The sequence below is a fragment of the Echeneis naucrates genome, chromosome 21 (assembly GCF_900963305.1).
Source record: "Echeneis naucrates chromosome 21, fEcheNa1.1, whole genome shotgun sequence".
Taxonomy (NCBI): domain Eukaryota; kingdom Metazoa; phylum Chordata; class Actinopteri; order Carangiformes; family Echeneidae; genus Echeneis; species Echeneis naucrates.
The window spans coordinates 16,644,055-16,671,823 of NC_042531.1; the positions used below are offsets into that span (position 1 = coordinate 16,644,055).

Consider the following 27,769-nt stretch of genomic DNA (forward strand, 5'->3'; position numbering starts at 1 on the left):
GTAAAAGTGAGATATTCGTACGCCAGCATTCTTAGAATAAACATTGTGAATACATTCATTTACATAAGGCAGGGAAATAGCTACAGCATCTTGATACGTAGAGTGCCTATTATAGGTCTAAAATGATCCCATTAAATAAGCCAAAAAAAAAAAAAAAACTGGACACACAAATTACTTTGAATTTGGATTCAAAAAAGAAAAGAATAAGAGTATATGAAAGTAGTGGATTCCAGTGAAAACTAACAAGTGGATCACATCTTTGACATAACTTCACTAGTGACGCCCTGTCCCTCTTAACACTGGTACCAAAGTGTACAGACAGCTAAATGTACTGCAAAGGGCAGAGAAAAGCATCAGAGAGAAAAATGTAAGAACGGGGTATTAAAAACAGAAGTTTTGTCTCTATCATTATCCACTGAAAATTATTCAAGGTCCAGAGCTGCAGAGATAATCCACAGTAGTGTTCATATCCAGTGGCTGCAACAGAAAAGCTTCACAAGGACAATACAGCATCACAGCCACCTGCTTCATCATGTTAAGAGTCCAGGCCATGCTTATCTCTTAAAAGATGGACTTAAAAAAAAAAAAAAAAAGCTGATTCTATCTGTCCTACCTTTCACAGACTTGTCTTAATAGTCCTGTATCCAGTGTTGTTCATCTGAATAGCTCAGAGCAGCTGGGTTCCAGTGGTTTTCATTAACAACAAACAACAAAAAAAAACCAAGAGGTGGTGGAAGAGCAGCAGCGCTAAAAGGGAAAACTTACCCCTTGTGTCATAAGCTAATATGTAGTGGTTTTATGAAATTTGCCTCACAGTGTCATGAGGTTGATGATTTTTGTTCACAGGCCTAAAAGTCTGACTTCTGGAACAGACACGACTGTGACTATTTGTTGTCAATGTCGATGCTGGCGGTTAAAAGCTGAGGTTTGGTCAACTGGATGGATTAAATAAATAACAAGACACTAACTTAGAAAGAAAAATCTGAACTTCTCAAGATGTTAATACTTGAGCCAAATGTTTTAATGGTTTTACAAAAACTAATCTTGATGTTCTGCTGAAATTAAAAACTAAAATTTTGACTGTGGGTTGGTTGACTTCCAATCTGTTTGTCAGTGTTGGTGCCTGTCAGGTGGCGCTTTCTTTCTGCTTTCCTCTTCCCCTAGTGTTCAGCACACAGCCTGCTCTGTGTGTGGAGGTGGGACAGCAGTCTGTGAGACAGTGGTAGTGGCCCTTTCTTTTGTCATCAGAGCTCAGTGGTCAGGAGACCTCTGGGTTTGGCTCCATCCTCTGAGGCCGGCGGCTGACCTGCAGTGCTGTAGGACACAGGTGAGGTAGGAGAGCTGCAAAACCTTTATTATAATTATATAGTTATGATCATACAGGTTCTGAAAACTCTTTCATCCATCCGTACAAACATCACACTGTTTCTCAGATAAAAGACTAAACACTAAAAAACTAAATAATGTAACATCATTGTGTGAACTCAGCTTTCTCTCAGTCAAAACTGTTCATCAAGTCGCACTGCAACACTGAGTACTTCTTGGATACTTTCTTCTGAGTCAACGAAGTAATGTGGTAGCAATAAACAGAAAGAATCAACAATGAAGCCTCAAAGTAAACTCAACTGTCAGAAAGTTCCAAAATCAAGAAAGAATTACAAGAGATTTTAGCCAAGTGCAAAGACAGCTGCACTGTTTATTTCTTTACTTGCTCATCAGAAGCACTTTTGCTTTGTGATTCTAGCTGAAGGAAGCTTTCTTGTACTTGAGCACTAAGGGTCAGCACTTTAAAGCACTTTAAAAGCAACCTTCCTAAGGTCCAACAAAATTACCTGGCTGAGCTGGTGTTGCGTGTGTGAGTGAGATGGGGGAGGGCTGGGGTGAGAGGAGCTCCTCCATCTGCTGGGAGAAGAGGGGCGACCTTAGCAGGGGGGTCGAGGTCGAGTAGGCCATTAGTAAAGACACCAGGAGGCTGCATCGGGGTGGATGAGGGAGAGGGAAGGAAGGTCATTTTCTACAGAGCATCTGCATCAGCCATGGCTTACACCAACTATGCTGAGATAAAGTTTTGAGGCAAGTAACAGCAGTCTTTGAACAATTAATGAATTAAATAATAATTAATGAAAATAATGACATGCACACCAGAGCTGCCTGAAAAACTTCTAAAAGATCCAGGAAGACACCAAAGACACAGACGTGAAGATAGCAAAGTGGGAGAAAAGAGATTGTTCACTCACAGCACTTGTTGGAATGATCCAGCGAGGTGTGATGAGAGGTTTGGGCTGGTGTACTGGTGGTAGCTGAAAGATAATGTGAACAAATGAATTTATGCATTCAAGCCTTGTTTGCTCTAAGGTGGCTGAGACAGGTTGATTTCCACGGATCATACCAAGAAAGATATGAGACTGCAAGTCTAGTTTCCATACAAAGGAAATACATAAAATCGTGAAGTTCAGTAATTTGCAATTCAGTTCAGTCTTCCTCTGTTTATGTATCTATGCATTCATAGATACTGATTATCATAATTTACATTAACCCAATTCCTTGATGATAGAAATGACTGCTCTCTACAGCCGCTGGGAGAAAATGGGGTCAGGCTGAGCTATAAAATTTTAGTGATTTGTCATAATTCAGTTGTGTGGTTAGACTGAGCTTAGCTTGAGGTGATGGTTGGTGGTTTCTGCCCTGCAATGACCAAAAAAGCCCGATGCACAGTTATAAACAAAGAATTTGACTGAATGACAATTCTTAGACATACTGCAGGAGTTGGATCGGTGAAGTCAATCAAGTTGTCACATAGTGGGGCGGTGCTTTGTAGGTCAACTTCCTCAGCCTTTACCTGCAGAAATACACCAGCAATGTCAATCAGAAAAATAATAATAATACATTTTATATGTATAGGGCCTTACTCAACTCAAAGCACTTCACAATAAGAATTACAAAACACAAAAGAACACACAAAATCAGTTTGCATCATGTTCACCATGACCCACAAATAAAATAGGAGCTGCTGGAGCAGGTCGCAGTCAGTTTATTTCCTTCATGAGATACGCTAGGTACAATAGGATGGCTTTCTAAAATGTACCAGTTCATCATAGTAAGTAATATAGTTAATTGTATGAGTTGCTGAATAGGGTACTGAAATACACAGGAGAATAATATTTATTCTACAGATCAGATTTTAAACAACACTAAGCAATTTCTACATGTGTATAAGAAGCTGAAATTATGAAAAATGAAAATGCTTCACATTAACTAATTACCTTTGGTGCCATGCCTTCATTGGCAGACTCAGAGGGCATCTTGGGAACAGAGGGATTTAAATCTTCAGCTAACTTCTCCATGCTGATGGGAAGAAAAACAGAAAAAATGAGCAGAGGATGTAGAGTTTCTGGTTTCTGCTTTAGATAATAGATAATTTATAGAAACACTGAAAAACACCATATCTATGGTGCTTCTCAACGTTAGTGTATGAATGTGCCTTTTACATTCACTGTAAAGCAGTTTGAGTGGTTGATGATTGGCTAGCATTGCCTGTGCTTTCTCGATCATATGATTTGAGAAAATCCTGAGCAAAAGCAGACAGCCAAACATAGTCATATGTGCCGCTCGGCACAGATCCAACAGATCAAAGACCCACTCTTCTTACATCAGTACTTCACAGAGAAAAAAAATCCCCATGTGAGAAACTGGAATCCTGAAATGTTGCTCAGTAAATTCCTTAAAATTCTAGTCATAATCTACACAATTTTTGATTACTGGTGATTACATAGTCTTTGGTTTGAGAAGTCCATCCTCTCTTGACTATAGAAGAGAAGCAGACTGAATAGCTGAAGCATTTAATGCATCAATGAAGCCAACCAGCCTTTGTAATTGTCCAGTCAAGCGTCTGGGTGCGTCTGTATTTTTGTGCCATTCTACTGTAAACACTTCTTGAACAGAGACACTAGCAGTATCCAGGCAGAACTCAAGTCATGTGACCAAACGCACACAGACTCACACAAAAACATGCATGCATTACTCAAACATGCCAACAGATGTCACCAAAGACTGTAGAGATGGACCAACTCCTTTTTTTCAAGTCACTGTGATATTTGGATTCTTCACATTTGATGTTCTGTTGGTACAAACATGGGCTTTTATAAAAATCTGTGGGAAAAAAAACTGAACTGTGAAGTTGTTGCCATTGAAGATTAAGTAATTGGGCAGCATTCACAGAGTACAAATCTAGCAATTTATTTGATCCATAGATCTTTTCTTCTTTCCTAGTCTCAATGTCTGAACAGGTCAAGAAGGCCAAGTGAATGTGATCTTTACACAAGGTAAGTTTAAAGTTACAGATACAGTGAACTGCATCAGTTTGCTTCATTTAATGAGCTATAATGAGTAAAAATTCGTATTTTAGTCCTCTCAGAGGGTTTAGGATCTGCTGCATTTCTTTGACGATTCTGATCTCAATGTTAGTCCCATCTGTGAGCACATAAAAAGTAAAAACACACAAAAAGTGTTTAGTAGGGCATACACACATCAAACACACTGACCTGGCCCCTGCTGCTGAGACCAAGGAAGCAGGCTTCAGTAGGTCCCAGGAGTCCTGGGTGTCTGGGCGACTGCTGACGGCAATAGACGAGTTACTGCCCATTCGTCCAGTACGTACCTTCAACCTGGAAACAGGCAGCACATATTGCTTGTCATTTGTTAATATCCACAGGATGTAAACCATATAAACCTGCATGGCATAATCAGTTTTATTTGCATTGGAAAAAACGTGACTCTGGATCAAATTGAACCAATTATACTGAGTAAAATCTCTTCATAATATATTTATGCGTTATATTGGCTTAAACACGTTTCATAAAACTTATCTTTGAACATAAATTACTTTGCCTTTCTTAAAAAACATCTTGAGGGCACAAACGGTGACTTTAAAGTAGTGATTTAAAGCTTTTATCAACCTCAATCAAATTAATCTAATGTGGCAGTTAGAGCCTTTGACATAAGTCAAGGACCTGATTTTCTTCTCTACACAGCTTGATTATGGGGATGAGCTGCAGGTGATGTAATGTTGTGAGCTATGCTAATAATCCTCATAAATATTCAAGAGGTTAATCAGCTCGACCAGAAAGGATTGTGATTTGTGATTGGGCAGACAGTACAGTGACAGTTGGTATGACTCAGGAAGATGGAGGAGGGAAAAGGCCCAGTTTCAGGACAATGAAGCACAAGCAACAATGGCTTTTCTCTCGTCCATTGCTCAGTGCTGACTGACAGAGTCGTGACTTAGAGGAAATGCCCTCACTTAAGTGCAGTTAAAAAAAAAAAAAAAAATAGCACTTTTTTCCCCATTCATCATTATTCTGTAACTACAGGTGAATAATTGTGAGGTCATACCTGGCAGAGGCTTCCTGCAAATTACAGTTTTTATCTCCAACCATTACAACATGTTCCTCCAAAGAGACCTACATAGAAAGAGATAAATGGATGATCAGACAGAGGGTTGCTGTGTTAGGAGTGCAGGCTTAGAAAGACACTTCTCCTGCTCACTTAATAAAGGAATACCCTTCCAAGCTCACAACTATAGGCAGCAAATTTCTGATGCACTGGAGGTATATACTCAAATCTGGATGAAATTCTTAGGGCCCTAAATAATACTATGCATCTTTCCTGGTCACATTCATAGCTCTCTTACTGTACCCAATGGTTTGTAATTCATTTTTACTATACAAGTAATGTCCAGCTGCCCACTCCCAAATGGAAGTTACCATAGCAACTGTGGCTCAGCACAGGCCCTAAGAGGACAAAATGAGTCTCGGGTATGTAGTCATAACACCTGATAAACTGTAACACCTGTCAGGGTCATGATTTTCACACACTGCTTCTTAGGGCAGTGTTTTATCGTACACACAGCATGACTCATGTTAAAGATTCACTGTTTAGGATTAGGAACAGATGTTATTAGATGTTGCTGCATGAGGAATATACTTGTACTGCTCATATCTACTCTCCTTGATTGATTGAGTTTCAGTAAATGTTTTTGGCTTCGGCATCTGGATCTCCTACAGAGCCTCCTTCCATCATCTCATAAAGTTCCGTTCACAAATTATCTTAAATTAGTTTCACTGAAGGTTCAGTCATTATACTTACAAGTAGAATGTGGAGCGGCTAATGTTGAAAACAGCGAGATGCATTCATTTTTCTAAAAGCCTTTTGATGCTCACTAACTTGATGAGTTAATTTAATTCAGTTTATGAGGGGAACATAAACTTCACTGGATCTAAATGCAGTGCAAAGTAAAATGCTTCACCCTATAATGACTTGTGCATTGTCACTGTTTTATCAAAGGAGTCTGTACTCCTCTTCCTCCTTCTTTTAGTCCAGTTTAAGGGACTGGTCTTCACCTTGAGGGCAGCAGCTTCAGCTTGTGCCTTCAGGATGTTACTCTTCAGATCCTCTGGGGGGCGCAGTGGTGTGACCACTGGACTACTCCCTGTACTGCTCAGACCACACTTCTCTGTGAGCTTCACCATATCCTCCTGTTGTGTAGAAGAAACATTTTGTTTATATGCTAAATTCTTGAAATGCTTTTGAGAAAGCCTGACATTGTGCTATGTCACAAATTCGCCTTTTCTGTCCGTGCAGTTGTCTCACAGAGTTTCACGTATGTCACTGGAATGTAACTAGGCTGCTACAGTAACAAAAGGCTTTGTCAGTGCTGGCTTTGGTACAAATGTTATGCCATCAAACACTCACCTGATTGTTCATGGCCACGTTGACGTTGATATTATTTCTTGGAGTAGTAGGGTGCGGACTGCTCTCCAACTCCAATTGCTTAAGTCGGGCTGCTGCTTCTGAAATCACATAAAGATACATTTAAATGTACACACACATAACTTACCCACAACCTACATTCAGAATTTCTATTTTTATTACATTTTCTGCTTTAATTTTTATGGGAAGATTTTAAGAGGCTCACCACTGAGGCTGAGTGGATCCTCTGCTGTTACACTGGCTGTGGCATAGGCATTGCTTGGTCCAGCTTCCTCTGTGGCTGTCACTGTGGGAAGATCAGGAACCCTGAGGACGTCATCCATGCAGGTCTCTGTCAGGTCAGCAACCACTGGTATACTACAGACAACACAATGGAGAAAACCAAGATGAAAATGTGGTGGATCAAGTTGGAGCTTGAACAAGAGCTGATTTTAAAGAGAAACACACGGAGTTACAATGGGAGAGATAATGCAAAACGGGAACCGAAGAATTCAGGATTATCCAACTGTACAACTTACCAGCAACATCCATGATATAAAAGGACTCTGCAAAGATGGCAAAACTGTTCCATGGTGACATTTTGGAATAGCACCAACATCAACAACAACAATTAACACAATAATGGAGTGAAACAAATGAAAAGAACTGAGATTTTTTGTACATGTGAAGTATTTAGTAAGTAACAGTAATTACCCAAAATAACAATAAAAACAAAAACAAATTATGTGAGCTCATGGGTGTTTCAGTGATCTTGGATATGATCACAAATCCAATGCACTTAATACAAAATAAAATAGTTATAGGTATAACAAGAGAGTACAATGGCAGTGAACGTGGTGTGTTCCAGGAAGACATATCCATAGAGGTCCTAGATATAAATAACACTGCCCAAAAGCAAATTTCTTCTCCTGAGCTACAGGAAAAGTTTCACAGAAGCAAGATTGAGGCCCTGATATTAAGTAATAAATTCTGAGGGAAACAATGTGGTGTAATATTCTCAGAACCTCAGCATCCTGAAGCAAAACATTTGCTACATGGATTGCCATAAAAGCTCTTCCAGCAGCCTCATATTTTTGTAGCCTGAAGACACAGTGAAACATTAGTATTATCTATTACTATGCACTGCCTGGAGACAACAAGAACTAAAGCACCATATGAAGAAAAGTACAGAGGCTCACACAATAAATATATATGAATACTCTCATTTTGAGTAAACCATGGAGGGAACACAGAGCCTCCATGTTGGCAATAAACACAAACGGAATGGCGAAAGCATCGAAACACATACTAAGAATGCGCAGGCTCCTTCCAAGGAAACATTAAATATTTATTTTTTTTACTAATTTACTACATATCTCCTCTAATTAGTGAAGAAAGTTGCTCTCCTCACAGAAGGCCTGAAAATTAGGCCTGTAATTACAGAGGAAGCTCTACAAGAAACACTTGTAGTTTTCATTTCCATAGAAAATCAATTATTTAAAACTATTAACTTAGAAGCAAATATTTTGTCAGATTTAAAAAGTGAATGGTAGTCAACAGCAACTAAATATCAGCCCACTAGCAGTTTAAGGTTACAACTTAAATGACAACAAATGAGGATGCAGAACATTAGTACATTTTAAGCATGCCCAATAATCCTATCTTATAGTGGTGAAAAAGCTCAAACACATAGAGGCTATTTCACACTGCAGACCTGTCTCTGTCAACAGTAATCACACCTTTATTCTCTGAAATGGTTTTAAAAACAGTGTTCAGAAAGATACACATCCTTTGGTCACTTACATTGTAAAAATGTAACAAAAATATTTTGAAATCATCTTAAGTAAGTAGCATGTGCAGGAAACAGTTGTATGCTTCTGTTTCACTAAACACTTATTCTACCCAGATTTATCAACCAAACCCAACCAATAGCTTCATGGCTTGGTAATTGCTCCATTTTAGCTGAGCCCCCACATACTGGTGGGAGCTACTACTATTACTATTTCCATTGCTCTCTGATTCAGTTTTGAACATTTGTTTTTGTTTTTTTTTATTGTTTGAAGAAGGATGACAAGGCCAGCATCAACATCATTGTTCAGGTTTAGCACTAGAAGCACAGACAACCTGCACAAACTGACCAGATTTAGAAATTTTGTAATACAGCTTTGACAGTCTGAAGGTAACCCTTTTGACAAGCTGCAGTTCATTTGTACCACAGCTAGCAACTTATTGGACAAATCTCTCAATAAATGAGAACAATATAAACCTTTTTATCCGAACTTCTTTTGAAACGGCAAAGCAGATCCATGAAATGTCCAGAATAAAATGAAATATAAAAGAGAGAGAAATCATATCATCATACAAAAGTCATTTGATGGAAGTCATACTATACACAGAAACAGTGCTTGATTGATAAAAAAAAAACAAAACAAAACACAAAACCGATGAAAATGTGTCGAAATGATCCAGGGACTATGCAACTTGTTTCCTTGCAGGAAAGGAATTCCTAGTGTCACCATCTTAACTGAGCATGCCCACAAGGTTAGAAGTGAAGGTCAGAGGAAGCCAGGAGGGGAAGTACAGAAAGATAGTATTGAGGGTAAGAAAAGGAAGAGACATGGGAAGAGAGAAGACGGTGAAAGGAAGAAAAGGATATGAACTTTCCACAATTGTCGCTGGAACATTGAAGGAAGGACAGTAAGCCTGTGTCAGTTTGTGATGGGTGTTTAGAATGATTAATTGGCACCGGGACATTTCTGTTAAGGAATATTCCAGTTACAGTTGCCTTTACACCACGTGATAGTTACTACAGTAACTACCAAAAGTAACAGATGTGTTTCATGGGCGAGTCACTGCTGAACCATTGCCATTTATTAATCTGCTGTCGAATTCATGCCGATACAGACGGGGAGACTGTTGTCAGTTGGTCCAATCTGTCCAACTCCTTTTGGGGAGGTTTGATGACACGTGAGCTGGGAGGATGGTGGGAAGGAGACCTGAGGACAACTGGGTGTAGGAAAAAAAGAGAAAGACAAGGGAAGTGGACAAACAGGAGGGACATTCAAGAAATGGGGAGTGAGTGAGACTGGAGGTAAACCAAAACCAAGACGTGGAAAAGAAGAGTGGAGCAGAAGCAGCAGAGGATAATTTGAAGAAACTTAAAGTTGATAACATGAGTACGAAAGACAAAGATCTAATGCTTGGAGCGTAATTCAGCAGTATATATGTGTTTTTGTTTGTACACCTTTTTTCTTTTTTTTAGTTCCAAAGCCTTATCTATGTTAATGTTCAGGGAGGAGGAATGAGAGGGCAGGAAAAGGCAATAGGTAAAGAAAACACTGATAGCTCATACAAGGAGGCAGAAGACAGCTGTGAGGCATGTTAATAAGAGCAAAGTAGAACAAAGTAGAATACAAAACATTACATTTCCTCAAAGAAAATATTTCAGAAATTTGAACAAACTTACTTGCACATATAATTGTTGAACAATTGCTGATTATTAAAAGATTGGTTTAAATTAGAAGCAGTTTCACAAATCTGAAAAACTATCATCTGTCAAGTACTAATTCCTCTTTTGAGTATTTTTGTTAGTCAAACAAATCAATAATGCCGAGGACTTTGACTGCATATTTTCTATTGGTGAACATTGGATCATATTGTCAACTTTAAGGCACCATATGTTCATTCTCTTTTGTGCTTGCTTAATTTGTAGAAACAGAGTGATAGAAGACATTGATTGCTCATGTTGTCATTGTTCCATGCAAAATCAAGAGTGAAATAGTACTTAAAAGAAAGGGAGAAATATGTAGGAGGAGAAGGTGAAGAGTACCGGGGATTAGTCTGAGTATTAGGAATCTCTCATTCAAAGCATCCTCCTCATGTCTACTGAATGTAGTGTAACCGTTTCCATGGGCATTGGTATAAACAAGAGGTGGTATGAAATCAGAGGTCATCTCAGTCTAACATCTTGCGCTGCTTAAATACTTGGAGTACTTCTGCGAAGGTATTCTCTTACGATTGAAGTACCTCCTGAAGGCTTGAGAGCAAAACCTCAAAAACTACAGGTAATATTGATAGATTAATGTGGTTCTGCACATATATGTTAGCATCAATGGCAAACTTAACCTTGTTTGGACACCTACAGTACACTAACTGAGAAGTAAAAATATCGAAGGCCCTTTGCCACAGAACATGGATAGAGGGTGTTTTTAAGAGACAAAGCAAAAAATAAATGGAGAAGGGATTAAAATTTACCCTTTGAAGAACAAAGTCTGTAAGAGGAGGACACCCTAAAATGAGTGCTAGTTCGTCATGCCATCTATGCATTGGCCTTATCCAAGATCATTCCTGTACATCCTGTTTTCAATATCACCCCTCCTCTATGGAAATGGCAATCCTCTTACTGAGTTGACCAGAAATTTGCTTTACTAGAAACAGGGATCAACCTGAGCCATAAATCTGAGCCAGAATTGTTTGGCCAGTGTGACCCGTTTCAGTGAGTTCAACAATAAAAATCCATAGGCCATAGCATCACCATTATAAACTGTTGCACACTGTAAGAAGCATTTAAAGAGGAGCAGCTGGTTTACAGGATGCACAACATGACAATGAGGTGACAGACATTCACACACATTACACTGTTGAACAGAACTGTTAAAGCTAAAATCACCACATCACTGATACATGATGCCAAACCCCCTCAAAAAAAAAAAAAAAAAAAAAATCATCCCAACATTTCCTGCACCGATTGGGTTTTCATGCTGAACAAAAGTGGAAAAAAAGAGAATACAGAGATGATTGTACTGCAGGAGAGCATATTTTCCAAAGTCAGAATCACAAAGCCTGTCATTGCATCATGTTTGATTGGTTTAAGTCAGAGCAAAGGCAAGTTTCAGCACTGCATCATACCTACCTGGCCTGCCTCGAGAAAAGACCAAGTCCTCAGTACATGTTAATACTGGAACACACAGGTAAATTTGCAGGTTTATATCTGAGAAAGTTGCATACATATTTGTATGCAGAAGTATTTTTATTTTCCGATTCTTCCACTTACACTAAAGGACTACTATAACCAAGCAGTGAGACATATGACCAAAGGTGTTAATAAGCCAGACATTCCTGATTCATCACGGCTGTTAGCTGTTTATTCTCACTTTACCTGCTTTCTTGATTCTAAATCCAATAATATAGAACAGCCAGTAGTAGTATAGGGGCAAACAGAGGAAAATTAATACGCTCTTTTTTTCAGCCTCCTTCTTCCCTGCCTTATCTGGTCACCACAATATCAGGTCAGAGGTCAGATAAACCATGTTAAGCCACTCTCATGGCCTTAGACCAAGAAAATCGCACCTAGCTTCTTTTAGCACCCAACATGGATCAGTTAGCTAGTGCCTATCCTTCCTAACCTGGTCCTATTTCACTCGCTGATCTTGGAAACGAAATAGGATCGACTGAGGAAGAAATTAACTGAACTAGATGGAACACTTCAAATTATCAAGGTATGGTACCGACCTCCTTTTTTCTACCCCAGGACTTCTCTGGAGTGCCTCAATTTCTATCGGTCCACAGGCAGAAGTAGCTGCTGGGCTGACCACAGGCACACTTGACCAGGGACCTTTCCTTGGAGAAACCTGAATAGGTTAAAAAAAAAAAAAAAAAAAAAAGAAGAAGAGAAAAACGGAATATGTGAAACAAGACTAACAACTTAGGGAGTAGACATGATAAATCTAAAAGGAAGGCAAAAAGACAGAAGATTCTATTGAGGAAAGGAAAAGTAGTTGACTAAATAGCCCGTACTTTGGAAAAACACTGATATTTTACATTAGCCAACTGTGGGGTCATACAAATGAATTTCTTCTTTATGCTGTCTATCTGAGCCTGAGTCAGTGCTGCTGTTCTGTTTTACTTATAAGTTTGATGGAGGAATTTAAAAACCACAGCTGCTCACCTTGTTGTCTTTGCTGGAGCTGACCCCATTGCCTGAGGATAGAACTCTGAGAAAAGAAATTGATATTGATCTGAATACATTTTGGGATTATGCAGATGCACAATTTGACTATACTCTGTGGTGATACTTGTGTCAGGTTATGCATGAGCCAATCCTGTATTCCATCATTACCAACATTACACACTCAGGCAAAGGTTTTGTTGTTCAAATGCACTAATATTGCCAGATCGGAGGGCCAATTTAGGTATGATGTAAAGTCATAGGAATGTTTATCATCACAATACTTTTGAGTCAGTTGGTCTCATGATGGCTTAAAACTACCACTGACATCATGTCTTTAGCCCACACACATATCCCTTTAACAAAAGGGTTCCCTCTCTAGTGCGATTTAAGACAAGCTTTACGGGTAAACTGAATGAATAGAGAGTGTGTGAGTGAGTCACAGCACTGAGTAACAGCCCTTGAAAACGGTAGACAAATGTATAGGGAATATAATCAAGCAATTTCTAGTGCAGGTCTGTCCAGTGTTATTCTGAAAGAAAGTAAATAGAACACAGTTTGTGTCCAACATGACAAATAACACAAAAATAAATAAATTGCATGACAACAAACAGGCAGTGGCTCAATCATATAGTTAAATAAGCATTAGTGTACTCACTCCTGTGGATTGAACGCTCCTGTGAAAACACAGAGAACAGACAGTGTTTTGTTCAGATATATGATGACAATGAATTTAATTGAATACATGAATTCATGGATGTGTATATGTACACATAATTTCTATTTCTTCAAAAGGTTAATGGACAGTGTGTGTATTGGTTCTGTGCTTGCATGTGTATATTTTTCCTATGGGATGGTTAAAGAACTTCTATTGTTGGACGTGTAATGTAATAAACTCTGTAAATTCCCATGTGCAGTGCAGGGGTGCGATTTTAAGTGTTGTCATTACCTCTGTTCTGCATGGTTCTTCTTGAGTAACGTCGACTGGGCCTTCTCTCAAAGGAGGCTGACCGTCTTGCTTTGTTGGCCTTGGTTGTCTGGTACTCTGTCTTGCCACTAATAACAAAAAACAAACACATATGGAAAAAAAGTAATAATTTATACTTACAAAGACTTGCATTTGTTACCTGAACTGAAATCTGCTAAGTGCAGGTAAGATCAGTGGATACCAAAGACATTTCTCTCAATGATCTTTTTAATCTCATTGTCTCAAAAAGCAACAGATGCAGTGATGACCCCTGCTGAACTCTGGACCCATCCAGGCGATAACCTTCCATTACCAACAAAGCCTGCAGCCTCTGTGTTAAACCAACATTACTGCCAGTTCTTATCCAACTGGGTAATGTTTAAACACACAGAGAGGGGAACTAGCTGGCTAGTGCAGTATGTTGACACTGAGTGCCTGGTTTGTACCATTGCAAGTATCTGTGTGTACACGTGGGGTTTTTTGTATGCACAGAGGAATGATAAGGAATGTCTCACTAACATTATCTCTGTTGGTATGTTTAAATGCAGAGTACAGAAACAAAAATGGGCCTTTACATTTTTAGCATTTTTCTATTTTTATTTAATGCTAAGTGATGATTTCAGTGCTTTGATTGAGCTGATCTTGTATCAGCTCATTTACTTTTTTGTTCTATATTTGATTTTAATATAGATAAAAATTATGACATTGGTTTTTACCTTAATAATATTTTTTCCTGTTTAATCAGCTAGGCCATCAATTTGTTACCTGTATCTGAAGCGTGACCCCATGCGTATGAATCCAGAGTGTGCAGAATTCTTCTGTACTGGCCCTCTCAGCCTGAAGAAAGCATGGTGCTCCACAGCACACTTCCACAGGTGCTTGCAGGCCTTGGGATGATCCATCCTGAAGACAAAAGTGTGCTCCTGCTCTTTGCCCTGTGAGGAATTAGCATGGGGTTAGATTTCAGTCACACAGAGAAAAGTTAAGGTGCCAAAAGTACAAGGTTGAATGGATTTTATTTGACCACCTTCAAATGGAATAGAACATGGATTAATGTTGCTCAAAAAGTGTATACAAAAAAGTGTTCAGTGTTTGCAGCCTAGATGAAGCCTGCCAAGCAAGACAGCCAGTTACAACTGAAGCCAATCCACTATCAAAACTACATTCTTTGTACATTTCTTTGCTTTGTCTCCATGTCTGAAATGGTTTTTAGGTGTGTGTCCTGTTTTTCTAGACATTCAACAAAATACATAAGTACTACCAATTGATATCAAAGGAGACAAATAATTCTAGCTGGTGACAGGAGTCTTCTGTAGGTAAAAGAAAGTAGTTAGTAGAAAGTAGTAGTTCCAATGCATTCAGAAACTGTAACACTTCAAGTCATTTAGTGTGTGATTTTCTGTCAGCAGATCTAAAATGTATATTTTAAAGGTTATCACAATTTTGTATCACAGTGCCAAGAATGCTATTGATGCATCTCGTACTTTTTCACATGCTCTCAAGATATATATATATATATATATATATACACATACACACACACATATATATACACACACACACACACACACACACATATACATATATTTATGTAATAATACAAACTAAATTCTAGTGGTAACAAGAATTACAAACATTAGAACCATTTAAGAGGGAGCTAGGAGGTGAGAACTGAAGCTGTGTGCGTGTGTGTGCGTACGTACGTGTGTAGGAGAATGCTGCATACCAGAAATACCAGAGGGGGCAGGCTTCTTTATTAACCTCACTCACAGACTTCCAGGATGGACATAAACAGAGTCTCCTCTCTCATATTCAACCTATTCAGCCTCTAAGTTTTGTTTCTTTTTGATTTCATACAAAACTGATTAAAGGATTGGACACTACTTCAAACTAAATATTTCTTGTATTAAGCAAAAGGCAATCTCTGTACATTTGTCTGTGTGACTCAAACACAACTTGCATGATCTTCCTGCATTTATAAAAAAAGAAATGCAAAAGGTGGCTGATTTTAGTTACAACCTGCAGTAATTTATACACATTTAGTATGAAATATTTTGCAATTCAGAAGGGTTGGATGCTGAGGCCAGCATTGATTCACAGCTGTGAACAGCAAAATTGTGTGATCATATAATTTTTCAAAATCAAATATAACTCTATTACATTTAAACATTTTACCATCAAACTATGCCAGAATTTAAACTTATTTTTATCACCCTAAATCTGACATCATCCACATTCCTCTGCCCACACACTTGCATAAAAAATACTAAGATTGCTTATAATATAAACTGTATTTGCCTGCAAAGAACTGGCAATAGAGATTTTTTTATGGAAGAGATTGCAATAGGAGAAATGTGAAGCAGGTACATTTGTTACAAATGTTTACCATATATACTGTAGTTCACTATGTATGGCAAGTGTTTGGGCTTATAGTCACCTGCTCATCATCCTCCACAACCACAAGCGTCAGCTTGCTTTTCTTGAAATCTAGACGAGTGATCTTGGGCCTAGGGGGAAAAAAAACAAAACATTGAAATTAAAACCTATAAAGCGTTAAAGTTAATATTTCATTTAATTGGTCCATAACCAAACATACCAGAAAAATAGGCCAATCTTGGTTTGACCTTCAAACACCAGAACCCCAGTGGGTGTCAAACCCAGACTGTACTCATTGCCATCTCTTGCCTGGCGCGCAGAGAACAAAACAGAGAGGTTGGAAAAAACAGAAAAGACAATCCTAGCTATGCTATTGATATACTACATGTATATGAAAGAAGATTGAGGCTATACAGTACAAGCTAATAAGAAAGAGTGTATTAGTTACCTTGACCATATGCATGTCTACCCCGTACATTTCTAGCCACTTTGCTTTATTCAGGTAGTTAATCTCAGCTTGGGCAGGTGTCTGACCTCTGTAGGAGAGGAGGTAAGAAGAGAGCGGATTATAAACGGAAAACAATGCAATAACTAAATTCAAATGAAACTCCATGCAGAGAGGATGATAAGAAAGAGGAAGGCAGTGTTCGTAGTAACTGTCCCTGCTTAACCCCACACATTGTACAACAACATAATTACACAGATCCTTATACCTATAATATACGTGGTATCCATTGTCATCTTGTAAATGCATTCTTTTGAATTCATTTTGAATTTATTGGACTTCCCGCACACAGCAGCTTTCAGCATTATTGAATTGCAAACCTGCACTCTTTCCATGTGTTGTATATAGCCAGCTCCACATCCTCTGTTTGTTCGGGGATGAAGCGAAATTCTGAAACTAGGTCCAGGTTGTGCTCTAATGGGTCACAATCACCAAGCTCAGCTGAAAACACAGAGAAACAAACTTAGACGTGTAGTTGTGTGCATGTGTGCAGTTCAAATGAGGACCAAATAATGCTTTTGTGTTCACTGAGACGTGACATTCAGTCCCTGAGAGGAGGAAGCATAATACTGCCCAATACTGTACTGGAGTATGGCAATCCTAATGGACAAAATAACAAACAAACCCTTCCTCCATGTTGCTGTGAACAAAGCATTGTGGGGCATCAGGTCAGGGACTGATCAGTCTCTGCACAAGAGGTCACAGATTTTATCAGGTGAAAAAAGGAAACAAAAGGAGGTGGAGGCAGAAATAAAACATAAATCTTCACAAGATAGGAACATGGTGAAAGCAAATGCATTTTAAAAGCATGACAAAGTAAAAAACCTTATCTCTGATTGTCTGAAGAGAAAATTCTGTATGAGATAAATTGGACAAAGAGTGCAAGCCCTGGTACTGATTACATTTTGCAATGTTTAGGTAGATAAGGGGAAACTACTATTTGCTTCTCTTCACTGTTTTGCTTGTCCAACTGTGAGCAAAGCTTCAGTATATCACAAAAAGAAAAGTTAATCTCATGCTATTCCTGTCCCAGTAAATGTCAGTGGACCAACAAGATGGAAGAAAAAAAGGAAAATGGAGAGAGAAAGCTCAACTGGGGAAAATAGGAAAGACAGAAAGGGTACTGGATTAGGGGGCCTCTGAAGAGGATGGAGTACTAATGAGCTGGCATTTACCCTACAGTGACTGTTGTGTCTGTGTGTGTCCAAGGGTTTGTACACGCAATCCCATTCCATAAATGTCTCTACTGACTCAATCTTTCTTCATGAAAGAAACAGCAGCCTCAATGTGACTTTTTCATGTAAATTAGCGCAACTTTAAAAAAATAAATAAATAAACGAGCGGATTTAATATTTGGTAGTGGTGAAAATCCCATCAATGTTTGCATCACATAGTGCATTTTAAAAGCAAATTATGTAGCACTGGAATCATCAATAGCTATCCTTTTCTAAACTTTTACATTAACGTTTAATCACAAAATATTGCCATTAAGCAAGGGATACAATTATTGACTTTTAAAAAGGAATATGCTACCGAATTAACAGACATATTTTGGAGCAAAATGTTGTGAAAAAATGTCAACAACAACATCCTCAACAGAGCTTTGTTTTATTTTTAACCCTTAAATTTTAAGGAAGCCTTAATACACACATTCTCCCAGCATCTTTCTCCTGTGACTCTGTAACAGTCGTCCAAACAACTTCAGCTGCCTACTATACTTTTACTTTATCTCTGTAGCTGAGCAGGTGAGCTGAGCTTCATCCCCAGGTCTCATTCGCAATGCTGACCACAGCACTGTGGTGACTGAACTTTTGGGCACATGGCTCAGTCAGGTGAGTGCCTTGATGGGATTCTGTTTTAGTCTCAGCACTTGCAAAGTAATCATATAATTAATGAGCAATGTCTATAAAAGGCATGAGGGAACATTGTAAAAGATTTAATGGATGTGGACAAAAAGAATCCAGCTTTAAAATGGGTCTTATTCATTGCTGATGAACAATTCACTTGATTTCTTCTTATACAAGCATAAAATGCTTCAACCTAAAACTGAAGAGTGCTTATTTGACTATGACTGTCCTTACAGCAGCAATATTTCTGCTGTCGAGCAGATAGGACAGTACACATCTCAACTCTCCAATGTAATGTGTACTGTGCACCTACAATGGCACCGGCAGCTCTTACAAAGATGAACGCAGCTACGGGAAACAAAGTTTGGAGCATCCTGGATACCTGCTGTGCTTACCCTGTAGCGAGAAGGCAGCCAACTCTACTGCTGTGTCAAATGGACATTCAAGCCTGAAAACACAGACATGTAAGCGTCAGTGACAGCAAAACGAATCAGCAGTGGCATAGGCCACCGCCCTTCTGACCTTTCCAGAGGCCTATTTGTCCATTCCACTTCCTATTAGCCCTTGCCCAAAAAGTACAAACTAATTAATGCCCTTGCAGTAAAAACAAACAGATGCATTTTAAGTCTTTCAGACCACCATTATTATGTCCATACTCTTCACTAACATGCAATCCATTAAGCTTCTTAAAGTAAGATGGCCACAATTCAGGATTCAGTTTTTTGGTATAATGAAAAGAGGTAGAACAGTGTTCCAGTCAAGTGATTTAGCGAAGTCAGTTGTATGGATAAATAACAGATGCAGTAATAACCAAAAATTACTGTAGAGGAAGCAGTGTAATGTTGACATGCCAGCTGAGATCACTAGAAAAAAGTTTAATTGTTATTATTTCTCATCCTGTGATAAGCTGATTATATCCTCTACAGCTGACTCACTCTTTTATTCTCTGAACAATCAGAGTAAACACAGCCTGTGAATGTGTTGAATAACACAAGAGCCTTTACCTTGAATTCAATAATGACTTACTTGCCACTGAGGATGTCTTGCTTTAATTGTAGCACAAATAGGTATCTGAAAATATAATAAAGACAATAAGTTTACAGCAAAATTTTGCAGTTCTCTTGGATATGACACAAACACAACAATCTATGCCAAAGATGAAGTACGCGATACCATGGAAGTCAATCATGAAATATATTTCATGATAAATAGGTAAAAACACAAAGCTTTCAATAGTAGTTGTTAAACAAGCTCAATTAAAACTGTAACAGCTTTGGTTTTTAGATCACCAGTAAAACAAATTACTAAAAATAAATATTGCATATTGCACAATGACTTAATTGTTTTAAGTTGGCAAACAGTAAAGAAGCATCTTATTTGTAAAGACCAAACAAAAAAGAGATTTTATGACATTAACAGATTAAAGAGGAAAACAAACCCAGAGGTCCAATTACATTAGGTTTTTAAAATAGTGTGGGAGGAGAAGTGAGCTACAATGAAAGAGCATCTGAACTTACCTTGTGAGCTCCTCGTGCAGGTTGTTCGGTTCTGAAGAGTAAAACTTCACTCTCATATGAAGGCAGTATGGTGGGCCGACTGAAGGACACATTAAGATCACAGCTGAGTGAATATATTAAATATTGTCAAGTTTATCTATGACATAAACAGTTCAAATGTAACATATACAGTAGGGGTAAAAAAAAAACAAAAAAAACAACAAAACAAAACAATTGCCTTAAGTTTCGAAATGTAAAAAATCTATTATTTTCCCTGGGATTGACAGCTCTAAATTTAATTTACTAATTTGGAGTGGACAGCAAAAATGTGACATCATATAAGTTTCTAGGAAATAGTCAATGAGCAGGAGCAAGAGCAGTCAAAAAAAAAAAAAAAAGAAAAAGTGGACTCAAAACAACCAGTTATACATCTACCATTTCACTTTAAATATGCATGTTTGGGGAGAGAGGCAAAAGGGGATGAAGCAGGGCTTTTGTGTACTTACTTTTCACTTGCTTTTTGATACTTTTGGTAACGTCAAGCCAATGCTGAAACAACATTAAGGTTATGTATCATTAAAATAGCATCAAATCTTCAAGAAGGTTTAGTATTTAAAAATCCAATTTTTAAGGGAAGTGAATGGAAGGGAAGGGAATTGATGTTAAAATTGTATTTCTATCCATTCCTGGAAAGAAGCACAGCATCTTCAGCATAGCCAAGTTTAATATTAAACATCTAATTATTAGCCAACAGCATCTTTTTTTTTTCATCCATAACTATTATACCTTCGTGTAAAGAATCGAAAGAGAAAAAAGTGACAGGTTATTTAAAATTTGTAATCTTGTAAGCAGATACATACAGACACATCAAAATCAGTGGTGTGGTCTGTGCTGTAATTCCTCTTAAACTCATGCTCTGTGAGGCATGAATAATGTCAAGAAGAGGCAGTGGAGGTGGCCGAAGTGAGTGCACATGGGGGAGGGAGAGCGAGAGATAAGGGACAGCACTCTGTAGTCTACTCTCCCCCGCATTCCTTATAACAGTCCTCTCTTTCTCACCCACTTGCTTTTGATTTCAAGTCACACTCACATTTTACTCTCTACATCTACCCCTCTACACTTTATCCCTCCATGCTGTTTCATTTTTACTCCCCCCAGCTCCCCCTCCTTCTATGGCCTTCATTAAGTATCAATGAGAAGGAACAGGGTCAGTGTCAGACCAGTGACTTCTAATAACTTTGTGGCATAGCACAGCCTGTCTCACTCTGCTCTCAAGAGTTCCATAACCATACCCATTAGCCCATTCATTGAAATGGAAAGTTCTTGTCTCAAGCTGTCCACTAAATGTGTGAATAGCGAATTGGACTGAAATGGAAAGTCTGGCTAAGAAATAACTGCCTGAAGTGCTTGGTGCAGCATAATAAAATATTACTAAACAGACAGATCATTTTACCACAGAATACATTTCTGATATTTTGTTAATATTTATCCAGTAATGGGGCATGAAAAAACTAAAGAGGATAAAATAACAAGAGATTATTGTTTACAGTGCGTCTACAATCTTACTGGCACTTGTGCTGAATCCATGAAGCGCAGTCCGAAGTAGTCCTTCTCTACAATGTCCAGGTGGTACATGATCTGGTCAAAAAGCTCCTCACCTTTGGCTTTTTTCTGAAAGACACAAAACCCAAAAACCTAAATATCTAATTGAAAAGTAAGGCCTGCTACTTATGATGATTATCGTCATTAAAATGTACTAGTCAACAAAGTAAAGGTTAGTCCATTGATGGTTAATGTGTTCAAATCTTTAAGAGACTGGCCTAAAAACCTAAAGTTACATTACAGGGTAGAAATGCAGGAATATGAAATATCCCTTTCCTTGTCTTATTGTCAGCTTTAAATTGAGTTTTTAGGCATTGCTTCCACAGACAGGCCTAATTAGACAGAGCACTTGGAGCCAACTATCTAACTTCTTTCTCACTTCTTTCACAGCAACAACACGACCTTAAATGTCTTTGACTAACACTATTTCTCCACTGCGCTCCACTCTCGATGTCCATAGTACGGAGGCTGCCGTGGTAAGATTTAGGAGGGACTCCTAACCAAGCCTCTCTCATTGCCAGTTTTATGGCTAATGCCATGTGAAACGTGTCTATCTATTGCCAGGTTTAATTTCTCTTCCATGAGAAAGGGAGGAGAAGGCTTTCTGAAAGAATTAAATACAAAAAGCATTAATTTGATCAAAAACAACTGATTCGAGTTATAAAGACATTTCAAACAAAAAAAAATTCCCAGACCTGTTTTCATTATCAATTCATTTGTTTCAAGCAATTGCTACATTTTAAATTGTTGAGCATTTATCTTAATCCCAATTAAAAATTTAGTTTTGAGTCCAGTTTTGCATGGTTTAACTACTCATGTACATGTGTTTTATGGATATGAATTGAGACCACAGAAAATATAAACATGAAGTATTCAGAATAGGTGTTGCCCTTTCTGTCCAAGCCGTACCAGTTACTGCATGTGCTCTGCATTGACTGGGAGATCTCTCCCTCACGTGTATGCTCTTTCCACACACACACACACACACACACACACACACACACACACACACACACACACACACACACACACACACACACACACACACACACACACACACACACACACACACACACACAGACAGACAGACAGACCGACCGACTGACCTAACCCCCCCCATGGGGCACAGTGACTGGGTTGCCATGGTAATTGGGGGTTGAAGAGCCCCAGACACTCAGGAGCTGAGTGAAGTGGCTGAACACATCATGTGATCATCTGGTTCTGTGTTAGGAGATTTGAGATCAGCTAGCAGCTGGACTTTTTTCCACTCTGTCCATCTCGACTATCCCTAATCTTTCATTTTTGATCATTTATTTCTAGTTTGCTCGTTTACTAAAATGGTGTCCACTGTGGATCACTGTGGATTATTGGCAAACTTTTTGTTCTCTCACATAAACTACAGTAGAAAACATACACCATATTTACTTAACGTATTCATAAGTCACTCATGAAACTATGCTAACCATGTAAGTGAACTCACATGTATCTCCAGACTAAAACAGTACAGAGGGGTCCGAGGTGTCAGAGCAACGTACAGAAAGTAGTTCTGATGCCAGCAGCAAAGTTTATTTTGCAACATTGCAGAAGTCTGTGACCATCCTATTCACATTCAAAGATTTATTTATGACCGTGGAACTGATTTGCTCGGAATTTGGTGCAGTGTGCTCATTACAATACAAAAGACAGTCACAGGACAATCGACCATTTAGGCGCATGCGTGATGCTCCACAACATGCACACCCAGGCACACCATTACAAACCATGAAAAACATCCTTAAGAGTTAAGGTTATCAACGTGAACATAAATGAACAGTGTTTGTCTCCACAAAAAACTTTTCTGTGCTTGAATGGTGGAAGTTTAAATGGGTATTCTGAGGATTATTTTACAAAATAAGTTAATCTATTTTCAAATTAAAGTGGCGAAAAAGCATGTAAAAGTAAGGAGTGCAGTGATGCTTTCCCTCATGCACACACTCAGGCTTACTCTCCTGCTCTCCTGCTCACACACACACACACACACACACACACACCAAGAGAGCTCCTGGGCAGCTCAGGGGGGCTGGCCCCATGCTAGTTGGCATAACTGAGAAGGCATCCTGTACCCCTTCAATATCCCAGAGAGGAAGAGTACAAAGGACTCATTGTGTGCGTGTGTATGTGTGTATGTGTGGCACTGAAACACAGAGTTGGTTGGCTGCGTACAGTCTTTTAGACTGCCTTTGAGCCCACAGCTCCAACAGACACTCAGAATTATATTTCAGAATATGCAAGTTACAACTGAGCTAAAACTATTTACACAGTCATCACTCCAATCACACTTTACAAGATTATACTCTAAAAGCTTGCATTTTAAGCATGGCCTTCCAAAAAGGGAAGCATAGCCTTTAACCAATTATACCAGGTGCCATATTTCTCTTTCAAACTACAGAGGAAAACATAAAACAATCAACAGTATGTCCTCAATCATGCCTCAAGTCATGTGGACATTAAAGTTTTTGTGCAAATCAGCAAATACCACATATTTACCCAGACACAAAGCAACCACTTTATCAGTTCAGCAGTTTTCTTCCATTATCACAGGATGCCCAAAACTAAACTAAATCTTGGGCATTCTTTAGCGCCTCCTCACTATTATTGCTGCTGCAGTACACAACAATAATGCAGCATTTGTTTACTCGTACAACTTTTCAGTCAGTTTTTTAAATATTTCTTCATATTCCCACAATTAATCAAGCACGCATCTGCTCAATCCTTTGTCTGGGCTACAAATCAATCAACAGGATCAACGAAAGATGGAAGAAGTAACACTGTGAGGAGATGGTGAGTGGGTAGACAAAGATAAAGAGAAAAGCCAGAAGTAAATAAATTTAGAGTAAAGAATGTGTATCATAAGACTGTGTAGACATAGATGCCGCTAAACAGAGGTATCCCTGGGAGACAGCTTTGGGTGGCCTTATGTACTGGGGACACACACAGCTGGAAAGCCACAGTAAGTGAATGAGCCCTATTCAGTTTTACATTGTGGCTGTGTATTTACAACCACTTCAACATCTACACAGAAAAACAAACTGCACCATTTAGCAGGGGGTCCACCACATTTCTGCTACCCTAATTTGAGTTGACAATTGAAAAGCTGAAAAGTAACCCTGCATAATTGCAAACTACAACAATGGGAGCTTCAGTCTTTTTAGTTGACATTGAACCCTTGCTTTAACTTATTTTATCTATTTCATCCTCTTCCACAAGCAACTAGAGACTGTTAACTACACTTTAAGCAAAGACAGACCACTAGCAAAAGGCTAAGAGAAAATTTTTCACAGAGACTGTTTACTGAATGATAACACTAGCTGTACCGCTGATAATGGGAACCTGTAATGTTTCCTGCAAATGTGCTCCACTTCTGTTCCCCATGGTACCTAGCTAGCAGAGTATATGCATAAGAGACAAGAGGAACAATCACAGTGCATTGTAAGAGCTGAACCAAATAAACAATGCTGTAACTCTTGGCCTGCCTGCTTAAATACAGCTAGATCACATCTGCACTGTCCTTGTTGGCTTAAAACATTTCTTTACATTATCTTTAAATAAAACAGGTATTTTTTCCACATTTCTTGGCTGATTGTGTTGAAATGTCATTGGTAATAGTGTTATTAGTACAATGGACATCAGATGTAAAACGCAAAGCAGTGGTCTTAACTGGTGCGTTTATCTTATGACCTTATCACAGAGAGGGAGTCATATGATAAGACATAAGGGTTTGCAGAAGCTATGTATATCTCCAGGAGGGCGAAATACAAAAGAGTTCATCTGAAACCCAACACCAGGCTACCTGCCTGCTAGACTGCATTAAGAAATCCAGTTGACAATAGCAAATGATGGATATTTTTAAAGGCATGGTTGAGCATAGTTTAGCATGGGCAAAACCAATTAACTCAAACTGTAAATTAAATTAGTATCTAAAAATAACAACTAACAAAAGGCAAAAGAGCCAGCAATCATGTCTGCTCAAGCAAGAAAGAAAAGGTGAGATGGAGAGAGAGTAATCGAAATTCACGCAAATTACATTCCACTGGAAGAAAGGCTGAATGAGAACATGATCAGGCCTCTTTGTGCACTCAACACTGAGCTGATAGGATGGATTTGATAATTCCTACTCTGTGTGGTATCAATTGTGACTTTGAATTTAAAGGAACCAAAACGAGTTGATTTTTTGGCAAAAAATGAATTAAAAACAACAAAATGTAATGTAATAATGAGGAGTGATGGTCTTTTCAGCACATTTTTACATTATATTGCTCTATGCTCCAGGGGCTTGGTGTTTCTTCAGAACACACTGATACTGGGTCAGTTATGTACATGTACATGCTACATAGCATGAGACAGAGGTAAGGGACAGGAGATGGAGGACAGTAGAGAGAGTCTTAGGCTGGAAGAAAGAAGTTCTGCTCTGTGTCCATTGGATTTGAGCCCTGTGTGTCACATGTTGTGGTCATGTGATGCAGTGTGTTCTCAGAGAGGATCATGGAATTACAGGTGATCAGCAACACCACCACATCCGTGCGCGTGCGCACACACACACACACACACACACACAATAAAAGGACTGTGCTACTGATATATCCATACATTGGTCCCTGCTGCACAACATGCTTTGCTCTCATTCTTTCACATTTACAAATCTTTTGCTGAGGGACTACAGGACAGAGATATGACAGAAGATATAATCAAGGTACTATCCTCTTCACAACACCGCATACACAAGAGAAGAAATCCAGCAAAAGACACAGTTTATTGGTTTACAATTCTGTTAAAATCATTTATTTAAGTGCCACCAAGGTAGAAACTTAGAGAGAGTAAGATCAAGAGTGAACAAAGGCTCAAACTTTTCTTACCGGCAGGTCAACACTGACGTCTGTCCCATCCAGCAAAGACACACGGCAGGTGATGATAGACTTTGCATCCCCAGCAGCAGGGATATGAGTTGTAGCTCGCTGGGCCTCCCTTAACCGGGATTTCTCTGCATGTTTCCGGATGGAGCGTCGCCCCAGCGTCCTGCGCAGGAAACTCAGCATGGTGGAGAGCGAGGGTTACAGCACCACACCTGTAAAGGATCAGAGAGAATAGAAATTCAAAAATAAAGAGGTGAATTTAGGATTTGGTATTTGTGCAGGCCTTAATGTCAAGTAAAGGCAGGCATTTATACTGTGAATGTAAGAAAATGTGGTTGTATGATGTGTAGACCATTGTAATGTGAGCTAAAGGTACCTATAATAATGATGAAATTAACTAGCAGTGTCACTGAATTCCAGATACATCATTACTGATTGCATAATGTCAAAAATATAATTCAAATACGTTAATATCTAACATTTTGGGTCCAGGGGGCAAAATAGCACGAGCTAGTATTGTTATTGATTTACGTTTTTTTACTTATGATAATTAAATAGATTGCATACAGCCTAACTTGCCTATAGTGATAATCACAGGTGCAAGTTAAATGTTAGCCACCAGGTCAAAATACACGAAATACGTTTTGTGTTTCCATTTGTCTACACTCCGTTTTCACTGTTAACGCTACGGCGATTCTCCATGGCAACCGCAACACGTCTACGTGCTGTAACATTACCATTTCCGAACTACAAGCTAAAGTCAAACTAGCAGAGATGAAAATACATATATGTTGTAAATATGGTAACACTTTATCGTGCAACGACAAGAAGAGTTACAAGACTGTTCAGGGGTAGGCTGGGTTTCCGGCCAAGCTAAAGAAATTTAGTAAAATGGACTGAGGTGGACTGAGATGGAAACCCCTCTGCAATATAAGAGTCCAGCAGCAAACGCTGGAATTAAACGAAATTGCCAAAATATGAGCTCCTAGCTTGAATGGTGTTCGGCTGAGGCCTGGGATACCTGGTGTTAGTATATGCAACAGGTGTCCGTTCGTTTTACAGCCCGGGTTGACCGTTCGCAAAGACCGTAAACAACACCCCCCCCTACTCCGACCGTGCAACCGTGCCCCGTCCAACAAAACGAACGCCGCCTTTAGTACCGGCCGCTGGATCACTCAGACACTTGCTCCGCAGAAACTTGAGGCTCCGCGGACGTTTGGATGAAAGGATACTTACACAAACCTCCTCGAGTGAATTCACGGCCAAAACATGTCTGCTCGCATCCACACGACTAAACGGCAGCCTCGTAGGTTCCCATGGTTTGTAACTTGGTTTTGGTGTCTTTTTCCAGCTCGTTCCCCCCTGCGGGATAAATTTCCTCCCTGGTCCCAAC

At 39.0% G+C, this 27,769-nt stretch overlaps 1 protein-coding gene across 1 annotated transcript; it reads right to left on the reverse strand.

Moving 5' to 3' along the window:
- Positions 1 to 554: 554 nt before the first annotated feature.
- Positions 555 to 27,769, reverse strand: epb41l5 (erythrocyte membrane protein band 4.1 like 5). The gene is made up of 26 exons (XM_029530531.1): positions 27,613 to 27,769; positions 26,380 to 26,588; positions 21,452 to 21,556; positions 20,392 to 20,434; positions 19,907 to 19,985; positions 19,416 to 19,460; positions 18,785 to 18,837; positions 16,863 to 16,983; positions 16,486 to 16,573; positions 16,258 to 16,346; positions 16,099 to 16,168; positions 14,427 to 14,596; positions 13,644 to 13,750; positions 13,353 to 13,371; positions 12,695 to 12,740; positions 12,259 to 12,377; positions 6,974 to 7,125; positions 6,751 to 6,848; positions 6,399 to 6,533; positions 5,392 to 5,459; positions 4,542 to 4,664; positions 3,264 to 3,345; positions 2,759 to 2,839; positions 2,238 to 2,300; positions 1,833 to 1,972; positions 555 to 1,314 (listed from the first exon to the last, which is right to left on the reverse strand). The coding sequence occupies exons 2-26, from the start codon at positions 26,557 to 26,559 to the stop codon at positions 1,245 to 1,247; spliced, it is 2,346 nt and encodes a 781-aa protein (XP_029386391.1). The 5' UTR covers positions 26,560 to 26,588; positions 27,613 to 27,769; the 3' UTR covers positions 555 to 1,244.